At 45.7% G+C, this 19,564-nt stretch overlaps 1 protein-coding gene across 2 annotated transcripts in view; it reads left to right on the forward strand.

Moving 5' to 3' along the window:
• DNMT3A (DNA methyltransferase 3 alpha) overlaps positions 1 to 19,564 on the forward strand; it is a 502,482-nt gene that overhangs the window by 400,136 nt on the left and 82,782 nt on the right. For both annotated transcript variants that reach the window (XM_029596281.1, XM_029596280.1), the window contains exon 16: positions 16,158 to 16,227. In XM_029596281.1, coding sequence (XP_029452141.1) covers positions 16,158 to 16,227 — 70 coding nt within the window. The remainder of the gene's footprint in view (positions 1 to 16,157; positions 16,228 to 19,564) is intronic.

Here is a 19,564-nt window from a genome sequence, read left to right on the forward strand (position 1 = left end):
TTAATTCACACCAAAATTACAAATAAATCACGTAAATACAAAAAACAGTTCAAATCAGTTCAAATATCATATATAATAGAACAAAGAAAACCCATCCAACCCGAAAAAGTTACCCACCCATTAAAAAACCACATTTAAAATCATACAATCAGACACCCACATGTATCCAATTTAAAACTAAAACATTCAGATTGTACTTATGTAAACTCCTTCCACCGAAAATCCAATAAAACCATCAAAAAGATTATTTCAGGAAAATGGTTCAATCAGGCCATGAGATACAATGAATAAAACAATGTATATCAAAAAGTGTTTTTTTGGGGGTTTTTTTTTTTACAAAAACACAAATCTTCAAAAAATCTTATTCGTACATACAAGAAGCTACAAAGAGGTACACTAAGCGTCAAAGGCAGTAAATGTACTTTGCAATCAAAAAGGTTGCACCCAATGGTGTTTCAATTCCAAAGAGCAGGTTCATCTGACTACACAAGTAATTAATGTGTGCTAAGATCCGGGTTCAAGGGCCCAAGAAGTTTCAATCTCAAAAAGCCGTTTCATCTAGCGATACAAACGGGTAATAAATCCTACATATCAAGCAACTCAGGGGATTAGTGCCCCCGCTCCACCCAAACATATAACAAAAAAATCATTGGGGTTCCATGGGGACCCCCAAGCACCACCCTGACCCCTCCACAGCACTCCCAAATCTTCCAAATTGCGTACAAGTTCCTTGACTCAATTTTCAAAATGGTGCCGACCAGGCCAGGGGCTAGAGGATGCCCTGGCCCCATTGCAGGAACCTTGGCTCAATTTGAAAGGTTTGGGGAGGTGAAGGGGTGATTGGGGTTCAGTGGGGCTGCCCTATTCCTAATGATATTTTTGTTATACATTTGTGGGGGGAACACTATACCCCAATGATTTGCTTGATACATTGTGGTGGGAGGGGTTTAGATTGTCTGATTGCCATTGGAAATGGGGATGAGGAGAATGTATATTTTTGAACATAGGGTTGGGGGTCATTGCTGCAAGACCTACTTACTATTATTTTTTTAATTTGGGTGTTGGGGCTGCCTCAAGTGGTGGCCCCAGGTTGAGCTGGGGGACAGCCCTGGCCTTGCTCAATGCAATCTTTTTTGCTGCGGCAGTTCTTTTTTGTTTGCATGGCCCTTTAAATGTAATGTGTGAGCCCTGAGACCTGCGTTACATTTATCAGTACATTTATCATCAGTCTGAAAAAAAACCCTGTATTTTGAAGGGATATCAAATATTTATTTTGTTTAAACAGTTTTTTTATTGAGCATAAACACAAAAACAGCATCAGGCAAACATCCAGGGGGGCCTACACTCTTGCACCCCCCCTGGTTAAAGGGCTTACAGAAGATAGCTAGCTCATATACAATTTTCTCCCCCGTCCAAAAGTACCGCTCTCTCCCCCCCCCCCCCCCCCCCCCAAAAACCCCCAACAACTTGTGCGTGAGCTTGGGTGCTTGCCAAGGTACAGAACCAAAGTCGGAGCCAATCTTATATGACAGTCCCGGAGGAGATATGGCTCTTTGTATCAGGTCCCATTAATCATTAAGAATCTGGCTGCGAGCCCGAGGTGGGAGCGATTGCAGATAGGCATTCCAGGTCTTTAGGAATTTGCGGTGATGTACAGGTGAGGAACGGGAGGCCAAATTCTCCATCTGAAGTAACTTATGAAATGCATTCCGCCACATCCAGTAATTGGGCACCACTGTAGTTTTCCAATGCAGCAAGATCAGCTTTTTCCCCGCATAACAAGCCTTTTGAATTAACATATGAGCATCGGCCTCTCTAACCACAGTGGGGCTCATACAACCAAATAAGAGGAAGGCAGGTGAGAGGGGAACAGAGATATCCAGCAACTTCTCCAAATAGACTGTAATAGTGGTTCAAAATCGCCGGATTCGAGGGCAACCCCAAAAGGAATGAGACAGAGTACATGACTCAGTGAAGCATTTCGCGCATTGACTTGTCTCTCGTAAATGGGCTCTATGCAAAAGTGTTGGACAGATAAGCCCTCCACAAGAATTTGTATTGCATTTCCCTGTAATAGGAGTTGCTGGTGACCCGGGAAAGCTGTTTAAAACTGGTTTGGATCACCTCTGAGGTGACTATGAACACCCCGTCGCTACTCCACCTCTCTGCCAGCCGCCCTCCATGTACAGTGGCTTCTAGATTCCGCAAGCCTTTATAAGCTTCAGTTAAAATTAATTTGGCGGGTCTATCCAGCCTCAACACCCTATTTACGGCCTCAAAGACTGCAGGTGCCTTGCATGCTACTGGCAATGAACTAACATAATGCTGCAGTTGTAGGTAAGGAAAAACCTGCGTGGGTCTAAGGTTATATATAGCACTAAGTTTGGGAAAGGGCAATAAGACCCCTACACCATCCAAAACATGCCCGAGCTATGTTATACCTTTCTGTGCCCAGGTCTGAAAGCCGGCCGACTGTGAGCCCAGGGTAAACTGTAAGTTACCTTGTATGGGGAGTAGATAAGCGCAGAGGGAAGGGATGTGTAAGCAGTCACATAACCGTTTCCACACTACCCGCCGGTTCCAATAAATCGTGGGTTCGTAGGGATTCAGGAGGTGTTGAGTGGCTATTTGCATTTTTATTTATTTATTTTATTTAGAACTTTTCTATACCGACTTTCCAATAACAGAATTACTGATCAATTCGGTTTACATTTTGAACAATAACAGTGACAAGAAAATGTCTTACAAAAAACAGGTAGAAATAACTTGGAGATAAATATATGGGTTAACTAACAATGAGATACTAACAGTGAGATACAATATAAAATATACATAGCCTAATATAGGCAGAAAAACATCGGTGTGGGGTTGTGCAAAGTCTAATGTTATGGGAAAGCTTGGTGGAAGAGCCAAGTTTTAAGTCTTTTTTTGAAAGTAATGTGGCATTGCACTGATTTGAGTTCTGGCGGGAGCGTATTCCAGAGTTTAGGACCAGCTGTGGAGAATGCTCTTTTGCTTAACACTGATTTCATTGGTGGTATCTGTAGATTGTTTCGGGAGGCTTGTCTCACTGGTCTAGTAGAGGTGTGGAGTTGGAGAGGGAATTTGAGCTTGAGTGGGTCAGATTGTGTAATGCTTTGTGTATTGATGAAAGCACTTTGAAGAGTATTCTGAAACTGACAGGTAGCCAGTGTAGGCTTTTCAAAATGGGTGAGATGTGGTCTCTTTTGTTAGTCTTGGTTAGGATCCTTGCCGAAGCGTTTTGCAACATCTGTAATGGTTTTAAGGCGTTTGCGGGTAGGCCTACTAGAAGAGAGTTGCAGTAATCTATTTTCGTGAGTATGATTGCTTGTAGAACCAATCGGAAGTCTTGAAAATGGAGGAGTGGTCTAAGTCTTTTTAAGACTTGTAATTTGAAGAATCCGTCCTTTACTATATTATTGATGAGAGCTCTGTAATTCATTTGGTTATCAAGTATGACCCCTAGATTTCTTACTTGTGGTGATAATGGTATTTGGGTGGTGATGTTGGTGCTGGGGAGTGAGTAGGTTCCATCTTGAGAGATGAGTAGGTATTCTGTTTTGTTTTGGTTAAGGATAAGATTTAGGCTTGTGAGTAAGTTATTGATGGCTTGTTGGCATGTGTTCCAGAAATCCAGAGGTTTTTGGAGAGATTCAGTGATTGGGATTAGGATCTGTACATCGTCTGCGTATAAGTAGTGGATGAGATTAAGGTTGAGCAGGAGTTGGCAAAGTGGGAGTAGGTAGATATTGAATAATGTTGGTGAGAATGACGAACCCTGTGGGACTCCCCAGTCGCAGGTGATTGGTTGAGATTCTTCTTTGTTGACCTTGACTTTGTATTTTCTGTTCTTGAGGAACGATTTGAACCAGTTGAGAGCTGTATCTTTAATTCCAATATCTGATAGACGATCTATTAATGTGTTATGATTGACCGTATCAAAAGCTGCTGATAGGTCTAGTAAGATGAGTAGACAAGGACATCTTTTTTCAAGATTCCGTAATATGGAATCCGTTAAGGAGATCAGGAGGGTTTCTGTGCTTCTAGATTGGCGGAAGCCAAACTGGGCTGGAGAGAGAATGTTGTTATCATTTAGGTATTCTGTGAGTTGTTTATTTGCTACTCGTTCTAGGATTTTAGCGATGAAAGATAGATTAGCTATTGGGCGGAAGTTGGATGGGATATCTGGTGAAAGATTGGGTTTTTTTAGGAGTGGCTTTATGATTGCCATTTTGAGAGATTCTGGGACTAGCCCTTGGGATAGGGAGCAATTGATAATTTTTGCAATGGGTTTTGGATATGGTTTTAGCGCATGAAATGAGGAGATTGATGGGAATGGTATCCTGAGGATGTGAGGAGGGTTTGATTTTTTTTAGGATAATTTCTATCTCTAAAGAGGCAGTCATTTCGAATTCTTTCAGGCATGTCTTTTGTGATGGGAAGGTAATATGTGGTGTAACTGGCGTATAATTGTTGTTGCTTTTGGACTGCGTTAGAAGGTTTGGGATCTTATTTTTGAAGTAAGTTGCAAGTTGCAAGAACTATTGGTATGTTTTGGTTAGTAATATTACCTTATATAAATCTGAGGTTGAGCCTTTCTAGAGATGGAGGATTGCTACACCATGCGTATTGAAAGGTAAGGATGGTAGCACAGTGATCCTTAATAATACAGACTGTCTCTTACTTTCTCTGCAAAGAGATTATCAGGAGATGCATGCATCCAAGCAAGCTTTCTGACTTTGATTGCTACAGCTGAAGTTCTAGAAGAATGTTATAGGTGTTATATACCAATCTTATTAAATGTTTAGTGCAGTTCTTCATCCTGAAGGGCAGAAATAAAACATTTTTATCTTATTTATGGAGAGTTTTTCTGATAATTGTAATTTTTGCAAATAAGCATGAATATATTGAACCATATGCAACTGATGAATGGATATCTGGAGCTTAGCATAGCTCCTTGGAAGATCTGTATTGCCTTGTTCTCCATCATTCTGTCATCTTTTCCAGGAGGGCTATTGGAATGCATCTCAGAACACTTTGCTTTACTTAAGAATGATTCCACTACCACAAAGTGTTAAGGAAGTTGAGCAGTATATTTTAGATTTAACTTTTCTGATACAGGGAGAATGGACATAGGTGTTTGCCACATCCTAGCTTGAAGTTCTTGAAGCAGCCTGTGTTCTGGAACTGCCACTATTGCTTAAGTGCATGAATGTATTTAAACGTACCAAAAATATCTTCTCTAGGTTCTGATTCTTCCTGCAGTTTGTAAGGAAGTTTATTCTTCTTAAATTCAATATTCTTAGGTTATTTTCAACCCTTTCCAGCCTTTTTCCAATTTCCATTTCAGATTTTACAAAATTTTGTTGCAAAGTCTCCATTTTGGATATTTTTCCTCATGGTTTTGGATCTTAAGATTAAAAGTTCCAATCAAATTATTATTTATCATTGTTTGATTTTTTGCTTCTCATTTTATTCACAAGCCTCCTGTGCGGGACCGTATCAAAAGCTTTGCTGAAATTCAAGTAGATGACATCGAGTGCTCTTCCTCAATCCTATTCCCTAGTCACCCAATCGAAAAAGTCAATCAGATTTGTCTAACAGGACCTTCCCCTGGTGAATCCATGCTGCATCTGGTCCAGCAATTCTTCTGTTCACTATTCTTTCTTTCAGCAGCGACTCCATTACTTTAGAAAATCGATGGGAAATATGACACATTTTTCCTGCAGGACTTAGGCCCATCCGTTTCCCGGACGAATAGGACATGTAGGGACATCGTGGCTGGACTGACCACAGTACTTGCAAAGACCGCGCATCTTCCGAAGTCTTCTGTCTTTGGAAGTCAAATGCCCGTGACCAAGTTGCATCGGTTCATCTTCACTGGCAGCAGGAATTACTGGAACCATCCAAGGTGCAGGTTTAGCACTAGACTGTTTCATCCCAGTGCTAAACCTGGGTTGAAACAGCCTAGTGTTCCTTAGGCCAGAGTTCCTTCACCTTGTCACGAAGCCGGTGATTGATCCAAGTGGCCAAAGCCAGTAGCTCGTCCAGCGAGTCAGGTGTTTCGCGAGCGGCCAGCTCGTCTTTTAAACGGGTATCCAGGCCTCTGAAGAAAAGGGTCTTCAGGCATTTAGGGTCCCAGCAGAGTTCTGTAGCAAGAGTTTTAAACTCTATCACAAAATCAGCCAGTGGTGTGTTGCCTTGCTTCAGGTCCAACAAAGCAGAGCCGGCAACGGTAACTCGAGCAGGATCATCGAAAGCGTATTTAAATAAGTCCAGAAATCCATTTATGTCCTGCAATATAGGATCCTTGTGTTCCCACAGTGTAGATGCCCAAGACAAGGCCCTTCTATCCAGATAAGAAAGGATGTAGGTAGTCTTGGAAAAAGCTGTAGGGAACTGAGAAGGCTGTAGAGCAAAATGCATGCAGCACTGGTTTAAAAAGCCCCTGGTCTTCTGAATCTCTCCCGAGAAACGAACTGGAGCTGCCAGCGGTACAGCAGTCTTTAAAGTTACCTCCTGTAACTGACCTTCATTGCTGGAAGCAGTGCCTTGGGTCTTCTGTGTGTGCATTTGATGAAACGCTGAAGTGAGTTTCTCCAAAGCGTCTTGCTGCTCCGAAATGTGCAGGGCCAGGCCCGGTATGGCCTGCAGGGCATTGAGCTGTGCCGGATCCATGGAGTTAGCAATCTGTTATTATTTGTAAGGGTTTTGGCTGGATTCCTGGACCTGTGGCAGATGACCACGCCCACAGAGGGAAGTCCCGTGAGGGGCCACAGGTCAGGCTGAGCATAGGAGACACACACACACACACACACACACACACACACACACACACACATAGTTCTTTTATTATACAGGATTGGTGAACCACCAGAGGTGGCAGTAGTGAGCTGGAAAGTAGCCCAGTTGGGCTTGTAGTCCCTCAGGCTCTGGAACAGCGATCCCACAATGGCTGTGCTGTTAGAGAGAGAACTGACATTGTGAGTAGTAGCAGGATATGCAGAGTTCAGGAATAGAGTCTCGTTGGTAATGTACTCACGCAGCGGTCTCTCAGTGTGAAGCACAGGAGCTGGAGTAAAGCCAGGCCCTAGAGCGAGTACCTGGTTCCAAGGAATAGCTCTGAGAGATAGAGATGGTAACTCAAAGATGTTATAGGCAGCAGTGTCTTCCTGGCAGAAGTGGAGTCCAAGTAGCACATCCAGGAACACGGGCCCTCGAGGAGCGAGTACCGGTTCCAGACTGCGACCTGAAAAATAAGAAAGAGAGAGAGGCCCCCGAGGAGCGGGTACCCCAAATAGAGTAGGTCCAAAGGAGGCAGAGTTGCAAGGTACGGAGAGCGAATCTCATCCATTAGGAAACCTTTGCTAACTCGATTAGCTAGCAATCACGTAGGCCTTTTGTATCCTGGATGCATGACATCATCACAGGGGGATGCCCCTGAGGTTCCCGCCACTGAAGGTACTTGAAGCAGGGCTGTGCGGCGCGCGCGCCCTAAGGTAGCTGAACAGCATGGCGGGAGGCAGCACCCAAGCCGGTCCGGGGACGCCGGAGAGGACGGCAGGCAGACACCGCGGCAGCCAAACGTCCATCAACCACAGGAGGAGTCGCCAAAGAGATAAGGAGGGCAGAGTGGAGACATCAGGCAGCAACAGTCGTAACAGTGGAAGGGATTGGACAGAAGACTTATGGATTGTTCATCTTCTGAACAAAAAAAGATTGAAGTACTGAAGTAATTTGAATCTTCTTGGAAATCAGATAATTCAATAAGAGGAACTTAAGGAGATGTCTTATCCTTGGGAAGAGAAGAACTTTAACATTCTGAAGTGTGTTCGAATTGTTTCAACACTGAATTGATAACAGTGGAATAATGGATTGAGTATCCATCCTCAAAGCCATGGAGTCCAAAATAGGAGTCACTTCTGTTCATGGAGAACGAGAAAGCAATTTGGATACATTAGTAAAATAATTCTTTACAAAATTTTCTCACATCTTTTCAGAAAAGAATGCTGATCTGTTGGAGTGGGAGGAATTGCAGGAGAGGAACTGACAAATTCTGGGACCAGAATTTGCATTTTCTATGGTGAAACTTCTTGCCCTTTTGATGATGACTTACTAGAGTATTTCTAGTCTTTTCAGAGTGCTTAGTGCCAAAGAAAGAACATTGGCATCAAGAACATTTTTGTATTAACAATGCACTGCACTCTTACTTGTTTATAGCATCTTTCTATTTTCTGTGCTGAAGATTGACTCAGTAGAAAACATCAATCATCATGCCATTCTTCTTTCTGCACCACACACCTCGGAGGACTTCACATCTTCTACTGTGCCAGATTGTGAGAGTTAGTTCTTTTACATGCTGGTATCTGCTGTCACTGAAGTACACAACTTACTTTCCTTTTTACTGGAGGGGCATGATACTTCTTCTGAATTTTGACTAGGAGCAACAGAGATTCTGCCCTTTTTTTTTACCTTGGGCATTGGTTATCTGCAGATAAGAACATGCCATAGTGGGTCAGACCAAGGGTCCATCAAGCCCAGCATCCTGTTTCCAACAGTGGCCAATCCAGGCCATAAGAACCTGGCAAGTACCCAAAAACTAAGTTTATTCCATGCTACTGTTGCTAGTAATAGCAGTGGCTATTTTCTAAGTCAACTTAATAGCAAGTAATGGACTTCTCCTCCAAGAACTTATCCAATCCTTTTTTAAATACAGCTACACTAACTGCACTAACCATATCCTCTGGCAACAAATTCCAAAGGTTAATTGTGCGTTGAGTGAAAAAGAACTTTCTCCGATTAGTTTTAAATGTGCCACATGCTAACTTCATGGAGTGCCCCTTAGTCTTTCTATTATCTGAAAGAGTAAATAACTTTCTCACAGGACAAGCAGGATAGTAGTCCTCACATATGGGTGACATCATCAGGATGGAGCCCAATCACGGAAAACTTCTGTCAAAGTTTCCAGAACTTTGATTGGCCCCTACTGGGCATGCCCAGCATGGCACTAACCCTGCAGCCAGCAGTCCCCCTTCAGTCTTCTTTTTTCCATGCAGCAGTAGCCTCGCGGTAAAGGAGCTCTGAAGAGATTCCTGACAGGAATTTTCCTCACGGAATTACTAAAAGTTAAATTGCCCCACAGGTGTCCCTCCTCTAACTTTTCTCTGTCTGCAGTACTCCGGTAAGTTTTTACCCATCTTCCGTCGATTACCGTCGAGTTTGGCCCTCGCGGCCTACTGGCCATACCGCGGTTTGATTGTTTTCCATGGCCATGGTGTCGGGGTTCCATCGGTGCCTGGACTGTAGCTGCACCATGTCTATCACAGACCCCCATAAAGTCTGTGTAATGTGTCTAGGACGCGAGCACGATGTCTTGACCTGCACCAAATGTGCCCCAATGACACCGAAGGGTCGCAATGGAGAAGATGGAACTTCTCTTTTGTGCTCAAACCCCAACTCCGTCCATCGCATCGACATCGTCAGAACCGGCACCGTCGACTTCGCGCTAGCATCGACCACCGAGCGATGACCGACAGGCATCGATGACATCTCAACCATCGACATCCGCTACTCCCCCTCAGGATCGAGGGGAACGCAGGGAGAAACATCGCCATCAACACCGAAAGACTCGGACCATCGAGGGAGCGAAATCATCGACCTCGCCATTGTCCGAGCCGCTGTTGAAGAAACCCCATCCAGGAAAGGCACCGACCATTCCTGTGACGGGGTCACCAAGGCAACCCTCACCCAATCAGGGATCGGGAGCCGCGACTCCGCCTTTAACGGTGGTCCCTCCGGCTATGCCTCTGCCTCCTTCTTCTGTTCCGGAGCCGGGGCTGCTTGCTCCAGGTCTCCGAGAAGAACTAGACCAGATGGTTCAGGAGGCCATCAACAAGGCGATGCAACATCTTCAGGTTCCTCCGGCACCGACACTGGCACCGTCTGTGGAACCGATCATCGACCCGATTCCAGCAGCGCTGGCAGCGCTGCTATTCAGGATGGATGCACTAATGGCCGCCTTTCTACCGATGGATCCCGGGTCTCGGATGGCTCCGATGCCCTCTCCACTGACAGCATCATCGGGAGGAGAAGCACCGTTCCGCATCCCTCCATCAGGAGTTCTGCCTCAGCCATCGATGCCGATACATCCGGGGCCACCAAGTCATCCATCGATGCTCTCGATGCCTGCACCGGTGCCTTCGATGCCATCATCGGTGCCTCCGATAATTTCTCCGATTCCTTCGGAGTCTAGAACAGGACCTTCAGGTATCTAACCACCCTGTTCCCCTCTAGTTCCTAGGGGGAAGACTGCTGATCCTTATGATACCTGGGGTGATGATACCTCCTCAGACACCGATGACTTACCTTCACCCACTGAGAGTAGAAGCGTTCTCCAGAGGACCTCTCATTTATAAATTTTTGTGAAGGAAATGGCTGAATTGGTTCCCTTTCAATTACAAACGGAACAGGATGATAGGCACCAGATGATGGAGTTGCTCCAAGTCCTGGATGCCCCCAAGGAAATAACCTCTATTCCCATCCATCAGGTCCTTCTCGATCTCCTCAAGAAGAACTGGGAAAATCCTGGATCAATTGCTCCAGTACACAGGAAAGCTGATACTACTTATTTAGTGCAGTCAGCCCCAGGTTTTCAAAAATCACAGCTGGATCACCACTCGGTCATGGTAGAATCTGCACAAAATAGGGCAAAGAGGTCAAAACCTCACTCGTCTGTTCCTCCTGGAAAGGAACAGAAATTCCTAGATAACATTGGTCACCAAGTGTTCCAAGGAGCCATGCTCATCTCCCGAATTGCCGCCTAACAGCTTTATATGACCCAATATAACAGGGTCATTTTTAAGCAGATACAGGACTTCTCAGACTCCCTGCCTCAGCAATTTCAAGAACAATTACAAACCCTTGTAAACAAGGGTTTTGAGGCAGGCAAGCATGAGATTAGAACATCTTATGATATTTTTGACACCTCTACCAGAGTGTCTGCAGATGCTATTTTGGCGAGACGGTGGGCCTGGCTCAGGTCTCCTGACCTTCGCCCAGAAGTACAAGACCGGTTATCCGACCTACCTTGTGTTGGCGATAATCTGTTTGGCGAACAGATCCAGCAGACGGTGGCAGAATTAAAGGACCATCATGAAACCCTAAAACAGCTCTCTTTGATGCCTTCTGACTTTTTCTCAAAACAGCCTTTCAGAAAGGACTCGAAGATGTCATTCTACCGCCCGAAGAAATCTTACTCGCCACCAACTAGATCCCGTGCCAGGAGACCTTATCAAAAATCGCAGTCTCGTCAAGCCCGAAAACAAAAACCAAAAGCAGCTCCTCAACCAGGACCTGCTTCAGGTTTTTGACTTCCACTTAGAGAACAGCAGCCAGATTCCTCTGTTGCACATACCAGTGGGAGGTCAACTGTGCCACTTCCACAACCTGTGGCATTCAATCAAATCTGACCAATGGGTATTGGCAATCATCGCTCAAGGTTACCATCTGAACTTTCTCGCCCTGCCACCGGACTCCTCACCTCTACAGACATGGAGAACATCTGAACACTCCATTCTTCTGGATCAAGAGGTCTCCCTCCTTCTCCAGTCAAGAGCAATAGAACCCGTTCCATACTCTCAGCAAGGCCTAGGGTTCTATTCCAGGTACTTCCTAATCCCCAAAAGATCAGGAGGCGTCCATCCTATTCTAGACCTACAGACCCTCAACAAGTACCTCCAGCGAGAAAAGTTCAAGATGGTCACCTTGGGTTCGCTTCTACCTCTTCTACAAAGAGGAGACTGGCTCTGTTCTCTGGACCTCCAGGACGCATACACCCATATCGCGATAAGTCCAGCTCATCGCAAGTACCTGAGGTTTCTAGTAGGCCCCAACCACTATCAATACCGAGTGCTTCCATTCGGCCTAGCGTCTGTACCACGAGTCTTTACAAAATGCCTCGTAGTCGTCGCAGCCTTCCTCAGGACACAAGGTGTTCACGTCTACCCCTGTCTGGATGACTGGTTAATCAGGGCTCCCACTTAGCAAGCTGCTCTGTCGTCCCTCAATCTAACCTTACACACTCTAATTTCGTTAGGATTTCTCATCAATTACGACAAATCCTACTTAGTCCCATCTTAAACCTTGTCGTTCATTGTGGCAGATTTGGACACCTTACAGGCAAAGGCTTTCCTGCCTCAACAACGAGCACTGACCATCATGTCTCTTGCTCACAAGCTGCAGTCTCAACACGTTGCGACTGCACGCCAATTTCTCGTCCTCCTGGGACACATGGCATCCTCAGTCCATGTCACACCAATGGCCCGCTTGGCCATGAGACTCTTGCACTGGACTCTGAGGTCTCAATGGATTCAAGCTATTCAGCCTCTGTTGGCCATTGTCCACGTCACCGACTCACTCCGTCTGTCTCTCGCCTGGTGGAAAAATCAGACCAATCTCCTCCAGGGATTGCCCTTCCAGGTTCCGAATCCTCAAATCATTCTCACCACCGATGCTTCCAACCTCGGGTGGGGAGCCCATGTAGCCGATCTGCAGACACAAGGCTCTTGGTCTCCAGAGGAAGCCAAACACCAAATAAATTTCCTGGAGCTGCGAGCAATAAGATATGCTCTCAGGGCTTTTCAGGATTGCCTCTCAAATCAAGTCATCCTAATTCAGACGGACAACCAGGTGGCCATGTGGTACATCAACAAGCAGGGAGGCACAGGCTCCTTCCTTCGGTGTCAGGAAGCTGCGCAGATTTGGGCAGAAGCCCTCTCCCATTTGATGTACCTCAGGGCCACCTACTTGCCGGGAGTGGACAATGTGCTGGCAGACAAGCTGAGTCGCGTCTTTCAACCGCACGAGTGGTCACTCAACCCCTCGGTAGCGAACTCCATCTTCCAACAATGGGAATATCCTTGGATAGACCTCTTTACGTCTCCTCAAAACTGCAAAGTGGAGAACCACTGCTCTCTCATTCGCAGCAAATACTCTCAGCCCAGAGATGCATTTTTACTTTCATGAGCAACCGGTCTGCTCTATGCATTCCTTCCACTTCCTCTTCTCTCAAACACTCTCATGAAGTTACTTCAGGACAGGGGAACCATGATCCTGATAGCACCTCACTGGCCACGCCAAGTGTGGTTTCCAATACTACAGGATCTCTCCATCCGCAGGCACATTCCCTTGGGACAGGACCCACTTCTGTTCATTCAAAAGACGGGTGCCTACACCATCCCAATCTTCAAGCCTTGTCCCTGACGGCATGGATGTTGAAAGGTTAATCCTTCAGCCACTTAACCTTTCTGAACCAGTTTCCCGTATCTTGATTGCTTCACGGAAGCCTTCCAAGAGAAAATCTTACTCTTACAAATGGAAAAGGTTCACGTCATGGTGCTCTTCTCAGTCCCTTGACCCCTTTTCCTGTCCAATCCCGAAGTTTCTGGGCTATCTCTGGCATCTGTCAGAGGCAGGTCTTAAGACGTCTTCCATCAGAATGCATGCCAGTGCGGTAGCCGCTTTCCATAAAGGTGTCGGGGATGTCCCTTTATCAGTACAACCCCTTGTAACACGTTTTTTGAAGGGCTTGCTCCACATCAAGCCTCCACTGCATCCTCCGGCTCCATCTTGGGACCTTAATCTGGTTTTGGGTCGGCTCATGAAATCCACCATTCGAGCCTCTTCACTCCTGTGACCCTCGATATCTCACATGGAAAGTGATTTTTCTTTTGGCTATCACTTCAGCTCGCAGACCGGGCGGTACTCCGCGCTCACCCTAAATTCTTACCTAAGGTAGTTTCGGATTTTCATCTCAATTAATCAATCATACTACCTACCTTTTTTCCCAGGCCCCATGCCAACCCAGGAGAACAGGCTCTGCATACCCTTGACTGTAAACAAGCTCTAGCGTTCTACCTAGACCGTACAGCTGCCCACAGGGAAAGCACTCAATTGTTCGTCTCTTTCCACCCTAACAAGTTAGGGAAGCCTTGTGGGTAAGCAGACTCTCTCTCCTCCTGGTTGGCGGACTGCATCTCCTTCTGCTGTCAGCAAGTGGGCATTCCATTCCAAGACCGTGTTAAAGCACACTCTGTGAGGGCCATGGCGACTTCAGTAGCACACCTACGATCAGTGCCGCTTCCTGACATTTGCAGGGCTGCTACCTGGAGTTCTCTCCACACCTTTGCAGCCCACTATTGCTTGGACAAAGCCGGAAGACAAGATTCCATCTTCGTCCAGTCTGTCCTTCGTAACCTATTTACAACATGATGTACCTACACCCTCCTGCCTGCCCGGTAGGGTTCAGGATGCCCTCTACCAAATTTCCACCCCAGTTGTTGTGCCTGTTGCACGCCTTTGGGTACATTTGATGCATGTTTGGACATCCTCAGCTTGGTACTCACTCATATGTGAGGACTACCATCCTGCTTGTCCTGTGAGAAAGCAAATGTTGCTTACCTGTAACAGGTGTTCTCCACAGGACAACAGGATGTTAGTCCTCACGAAACCCGCCCGCCGCCCCGCGGTGTTGGGTTCGTAACGTTTTGTTATTTTATTTTTTGGCACTGCCTGTAGCTTTCAAATAAGACTGAAGGGGGACCCCTGCTGGCTGCAGGGTTAGTGCCATGCTGGGCATGCCCAGTAGGGGCCAGTCAAAGTTCTGGAAACTTTGACAGAAGTTTTCCGTGATTGGACACCATCCTGATGATGTCACCATATGTGAGGACTAACATCCTGCTGTCCTGTGAGAACACCTGTTACAGGTAAGCAACATTTGCTGATTCACATTAACCCGTTCTAGACCTCTCATGATTTTAAACACCTCTATCATATCCCCCCTCAGCCGTCTCTTCTCCAAGCTGAAAAGTCCTAACCTCTCTTTAGTCTTTCCTCATAGCGGAGCTGTTCCATTCCCTTTATCATTTTGGTTGCCCTTCCCTGTACCTTCTCCATCACAACTATATTGTTTTTGAGATGCGGCGACCAGAAATGTACACAGTATTCAAGGTGCGGTCTCACCATGGAGCGATACAGAGGCATTATGACATTTTCCGTTTTATTTACCATTCCCTTTCTAATAATTTCCAACATTCTGTTTGCTTTTTTGACTCCCGCAGCACACTGAACCGATGATTTCAATGTGTTATCCACTATGACGCCTAGATCTTTCTTGAGTGGTAGATCCTAATAAGGAACCTAACATTGTGTAACTATACAATGTTAGGTTCCATATTAGGATCTACCTAATATGTAGAAATTCTCCTTTGTGCAGAAGAGTAAGGTGATTCTAAAAAGTCCCAGTATGTGTGCCTTCTGGATCTTTTGGTCCTGAGGATCATGAAAGCACAACGGTATATTATTGTATAATGGTATATTATGAGAAGACCCATGATTTCTCATAGAGCGATCACGGAAGTCTGTCAAAGAAATTTTAGTGCATTTAAGACATCTGTTGAAGCCCAGTTTCAAAATCAACATTTTGGAAAATATTGAAGTGATATAGAACCCAATTTTGAAAAAAGGGAATTCTTGTTAATTGCTAAAAAAGAAATTGAATTAATTTTTATTTTATTTTTTTAGGAGACTAGCTAAAAATAAAGAATAGTAAAGCAAGAAAGGAAAAAAACAAGCAGCTGAAAAAAAATACAAAAACAGTAAATTTACATCTGTGGGCAAGAGTGGAAGGAAAAAAGACTGAGGAGACTCACATGGTGGGTGGTTGTACGAGAAAGTCCATGTGTGTTCAGAAAGGCTTTATTGGTCTTTATGAGCTTTGAGAGAACTTTTCTCTCTCTGCGGTTTGATGACTTCACCCACTTATGAGCTTATCCTTCTTGTCCACGGAGAAATGTATTTCTGTTTCTATTTCTCCACTGTTATACTACTAAATGCAGAATCTGGCTTCCAGAGGTTTTCATTTCAGTTTTTGTCTGCTCATTTCATGATCAGTTTATTCTGTATTTGGTTTGTGCTGTGTATATTTGAACAAAGTGAGGTACTCAGCTAATGTAGACTCTGTGGCTCTTGAGCTTGTTTTATTTTTCAGTCTGCACCATTCAGTAAGAAGTATATTGTTCAATTTTATTCTCTTCAGAGAGTTAAAAAGTCTGTTAGTAATGTCTTTTATTTCCTCCTAGGCCACTGGTATCCACAGTCAATGATAAGCTTGACCTACAAGACTGTCTGGAACATGGCAGGCTAGCAAAGGTAAGTCAGCAGATCACATAACATTAATCTCCCATTTCAAAACCTAAATTCATAAGCAAAGTGGGAAGGGGAGATAAACAGCTTTAGCTGAGTGATGTCACCAACAGTGATTTACAAATCCACCTGTGTTAATCCTCTAATGCACATGAGTCACCTCAGGATGCTTAGCGCTCAGGCTTTGGGGCCCAGTGCAATACAATGCACTCAGCCAAGTGCACTGTTTAATCCACAGTTGGACGTGGATTGTGTAGGCGCATCCACAACCCTTTATGCTAAAAGGGGATTAGCGCCTCCACAACACACGTCCAACGCACTGTGAAACTGATAGCACTCATCATATGCAAATACATGTTGATGAGACTATTAGTTAGTCCCCCCAAATGCAAAAAAAAAAAAATGTACGTCCAATACGCACATTTTTGCACTCAAAAATTAACGTCTTACCAGAGCAGGCATTAATTTCTGAGCATCCCCATAAAGTTGTACAGAAAAGCAGAAAATACTGCTTTTCTGTACATCCTCCGACTTAATATCATGGTGATATTAAGTTGGAGGAATGAAAGATTTTTTTAAAGTGCCAGCGGTCAGATTCGGGAAATGGACACTCATTTAACCAGCGTCCATTTTCCGAACCTGTGGCCGTGAGTCAATTAGGAAAACAGCTGCCGATAAATTCAGCATCCGTTTTCTTAGCTGGCAGACAGCCGACTTCTCCCGGGCGCCCACTGTCAAGGAGGCGCTAGGGGCATGCAATTGACCCTAGCGCTTCCTTGACAGCGCAACCCCTAATTTTAATATTGCATGGCACCCCCAGGAGAGGAGCCTGGGGGCACGTTAGGAAAGCAGGCACTGAATACTCAGCGCTCGCTTTCAGTGCATTTTTTTTTTTTTTGCATTGGCCCTTTAAGAAATAAAGCTTCCAGATGCAGGAGAATATTTTATAGAATAAACTGTAGTATTGAAGGATTCTGGTTACAGAACATAAGAACTGCTATTCTGGATCAGTCCAGTATTCTTTTCAGAACTGTAGACATTCTAGGTCACAAGAACCTGGCAGGATCCCAAATGGATCTATTCCATGTTGCTTACATCAAAGGATAAAAAGTGGCTTTCCCCAAATCTAACTGGTTAATAATGGTTTATGGGCTTTTCATCCAGGAACTATCCAGACTTTTTTAAAACCCAGCTGGAGATCACGTGATGCTGTGAAGGGGAGCGGATGTAGCTAGCCCTCTCTGGCTCCCAGCTCGCCTATCTAACCCCATCCACCGCCAATTTTGGGCCTCAGCTGAGCCCTGACATGGCAATTTGGCCAATAAAAGCTGCCGGAGTCAAGCGCTGCTAATCATGTCTACGCGGACGGCAAAGAAAGAAAGAGAGCTGAACAGAGAGCAGACGCAGCCTACCGACACGGTCTCAGATGATGACATCGGGGCTGCAGAGTCTCCAGTGCCGGCGAACTGGGCAGATATCTGGGCGGCAGTTGTGGAGGCCCTTGAGCCCGAGTTTAAAAAACTCTCCAATCAGCTCGGTGAGCTTACCTCCTCGATCGCGGGCTACAATGCGCGATTTCTAGAGCTGGAGCAGAGAGTGTCGGAGGCAGAAGATGGCGTACACACCCCGCAGTCAGACGTGACAGCGATGCAGGCCGCAATCGCCCGGCACACCGAGCGCCTCGAGGATCTGGAGAATCGGTCCCGGGACTCCAATCTCCGTCTCGTTGCCCTTCCGGAAACCTTGGAGGAACACAACCTCCCTAATTTGATAGAGCACTGGCTGTCCCGGGAACTATCTCTCTCCATTGAGCATGGCCCCCTGCGCATAGAACGAGCGCACCAATTGGGCCAGAAGCGAGCACAGCAGAAGAAGCTGCGAGTGATCATCATAAAGACCCTGAATTATATACATAAGACTGAAATTCTGCAAGTGGTTCGCAGAGGGAAATCGTTGCTCTTTGAGGGGAAAAAGATCTTGATTTTTCAACAGCCCTGTCAGCACAAAGGCGGGTGCTCTCTCCGCTTTGTTCGCAATTGCACAACCTGGGCCAGTTTGCAGTCATTGTGTACCTGGCGAGAGTCCAGGTGGCCGCACCAGGAGGACCCCACTGGTTTTCTGAAGCGGGAAACCTCCGGGAATATATCGCCACGCTTGGCCCGACAACGGAGAGCCAGCAGGGAGGGCCCTGCTCCAGATCAGCCACAAGGTGAAGCAGCGAGCCATGCAGCCTCATTGTGCTTGATGATTTCTTGGGAGAGATAAAGCTCACAGTTGGTCTTTGTTTTTTTCTGGGGCCTGGTGAGCCTTTCAACCTCCCATACAGGTTTACTGTTTGCCATAACACTTGTATCCTATCTGTACTTTTGTAAGTAACTGGTTCAAGTTATGTTACACAAATCATTTAGAATATATGTTGCTGTATAAGTGATGACCGATTCTTTGTGCCAGTGAGGCCTTCTTTCTCTTCTCTGGATTTGGTATATCTCAGGGTTTCAAAATTTATTGTCAGGATGAGCGGAGAGGGGGTTGGTGGGGGAGGGGAGGTGCCTTTAGCGTCTTAGTGATCTCATTCGTTGGGGTTAGGTATGGTAGGAATCAGGGGGCTGGGGAAGTGGGGTGGAGGGGGAAGGTATGGGGAGGGGGTGGGTGGGCATGGGGAGGGGTGGGCACAGGTCCTGGACACCTTATAGGTGATGGCATGAATCTGGTCAGCGGGCTGTGGTAGATACTGGCAATGAGGGGGTGGTCAATGCTGGGATGGCCACCCTTCCTCTCGATATGGAAAAATGTATTTTCAAAACTCTACGGTACAGGATAGATGGCTAGTCATGGCAATAAATTGATTTCCTGGAATGTATGTGGAATAAATTCACCTGTTAAATGGTCCAAGATTCTCCAGACACTGAAACGGAAATCAGTAGATTTAGCTTTCCTCCAGGAAACGCATTTGACTGATCTCGAACATAGGAAGCTTCGCCAAAATTGGGTGGATTCGGTACACTTTGCATCTGCAAGCACCAGATCGGCAGGGGTGGCGGTGTTAATTCGCAAGAACCTCCCCTTGCAGATTCAGAGATTAAAGACCCACAGAGTTGATACCTCATTTTAGAGACTAAGATTAACCAGACTCCTCTGGTGCTATGTAACATATATGCCCCGAACTCCCAGCAGGCCTCCTTTTTTCAGACCTTGCACAAATTATTACTTTCTTATATGGATCAATTGGTGGTGGTGGGGGGAGATTTTATCGCGCTTAGAGACCCTGAGTGGGATAGGTCTTCTTCTGCCCACAGGGTGGCGGTTTCTGGCAGAGGGATCCGCTTGTTGGAAGAGACATTGC

The sequence above is a fragment of the Rhinatrema bivittatum genome, chromosome 3 (genome assembly GCF_901001135.1).
Source record: "Rhinatrema bivittatum chromosome 3, aRhiBiv1.1, whole genome shotgun sequence".
Lineage (NCBI taxonomy): Eukaryota > Metazoa > Chordata > Amphibia > Gymnophiona > Rhinatrematidae > Rhinatrema > Rhinatrema bivittatum.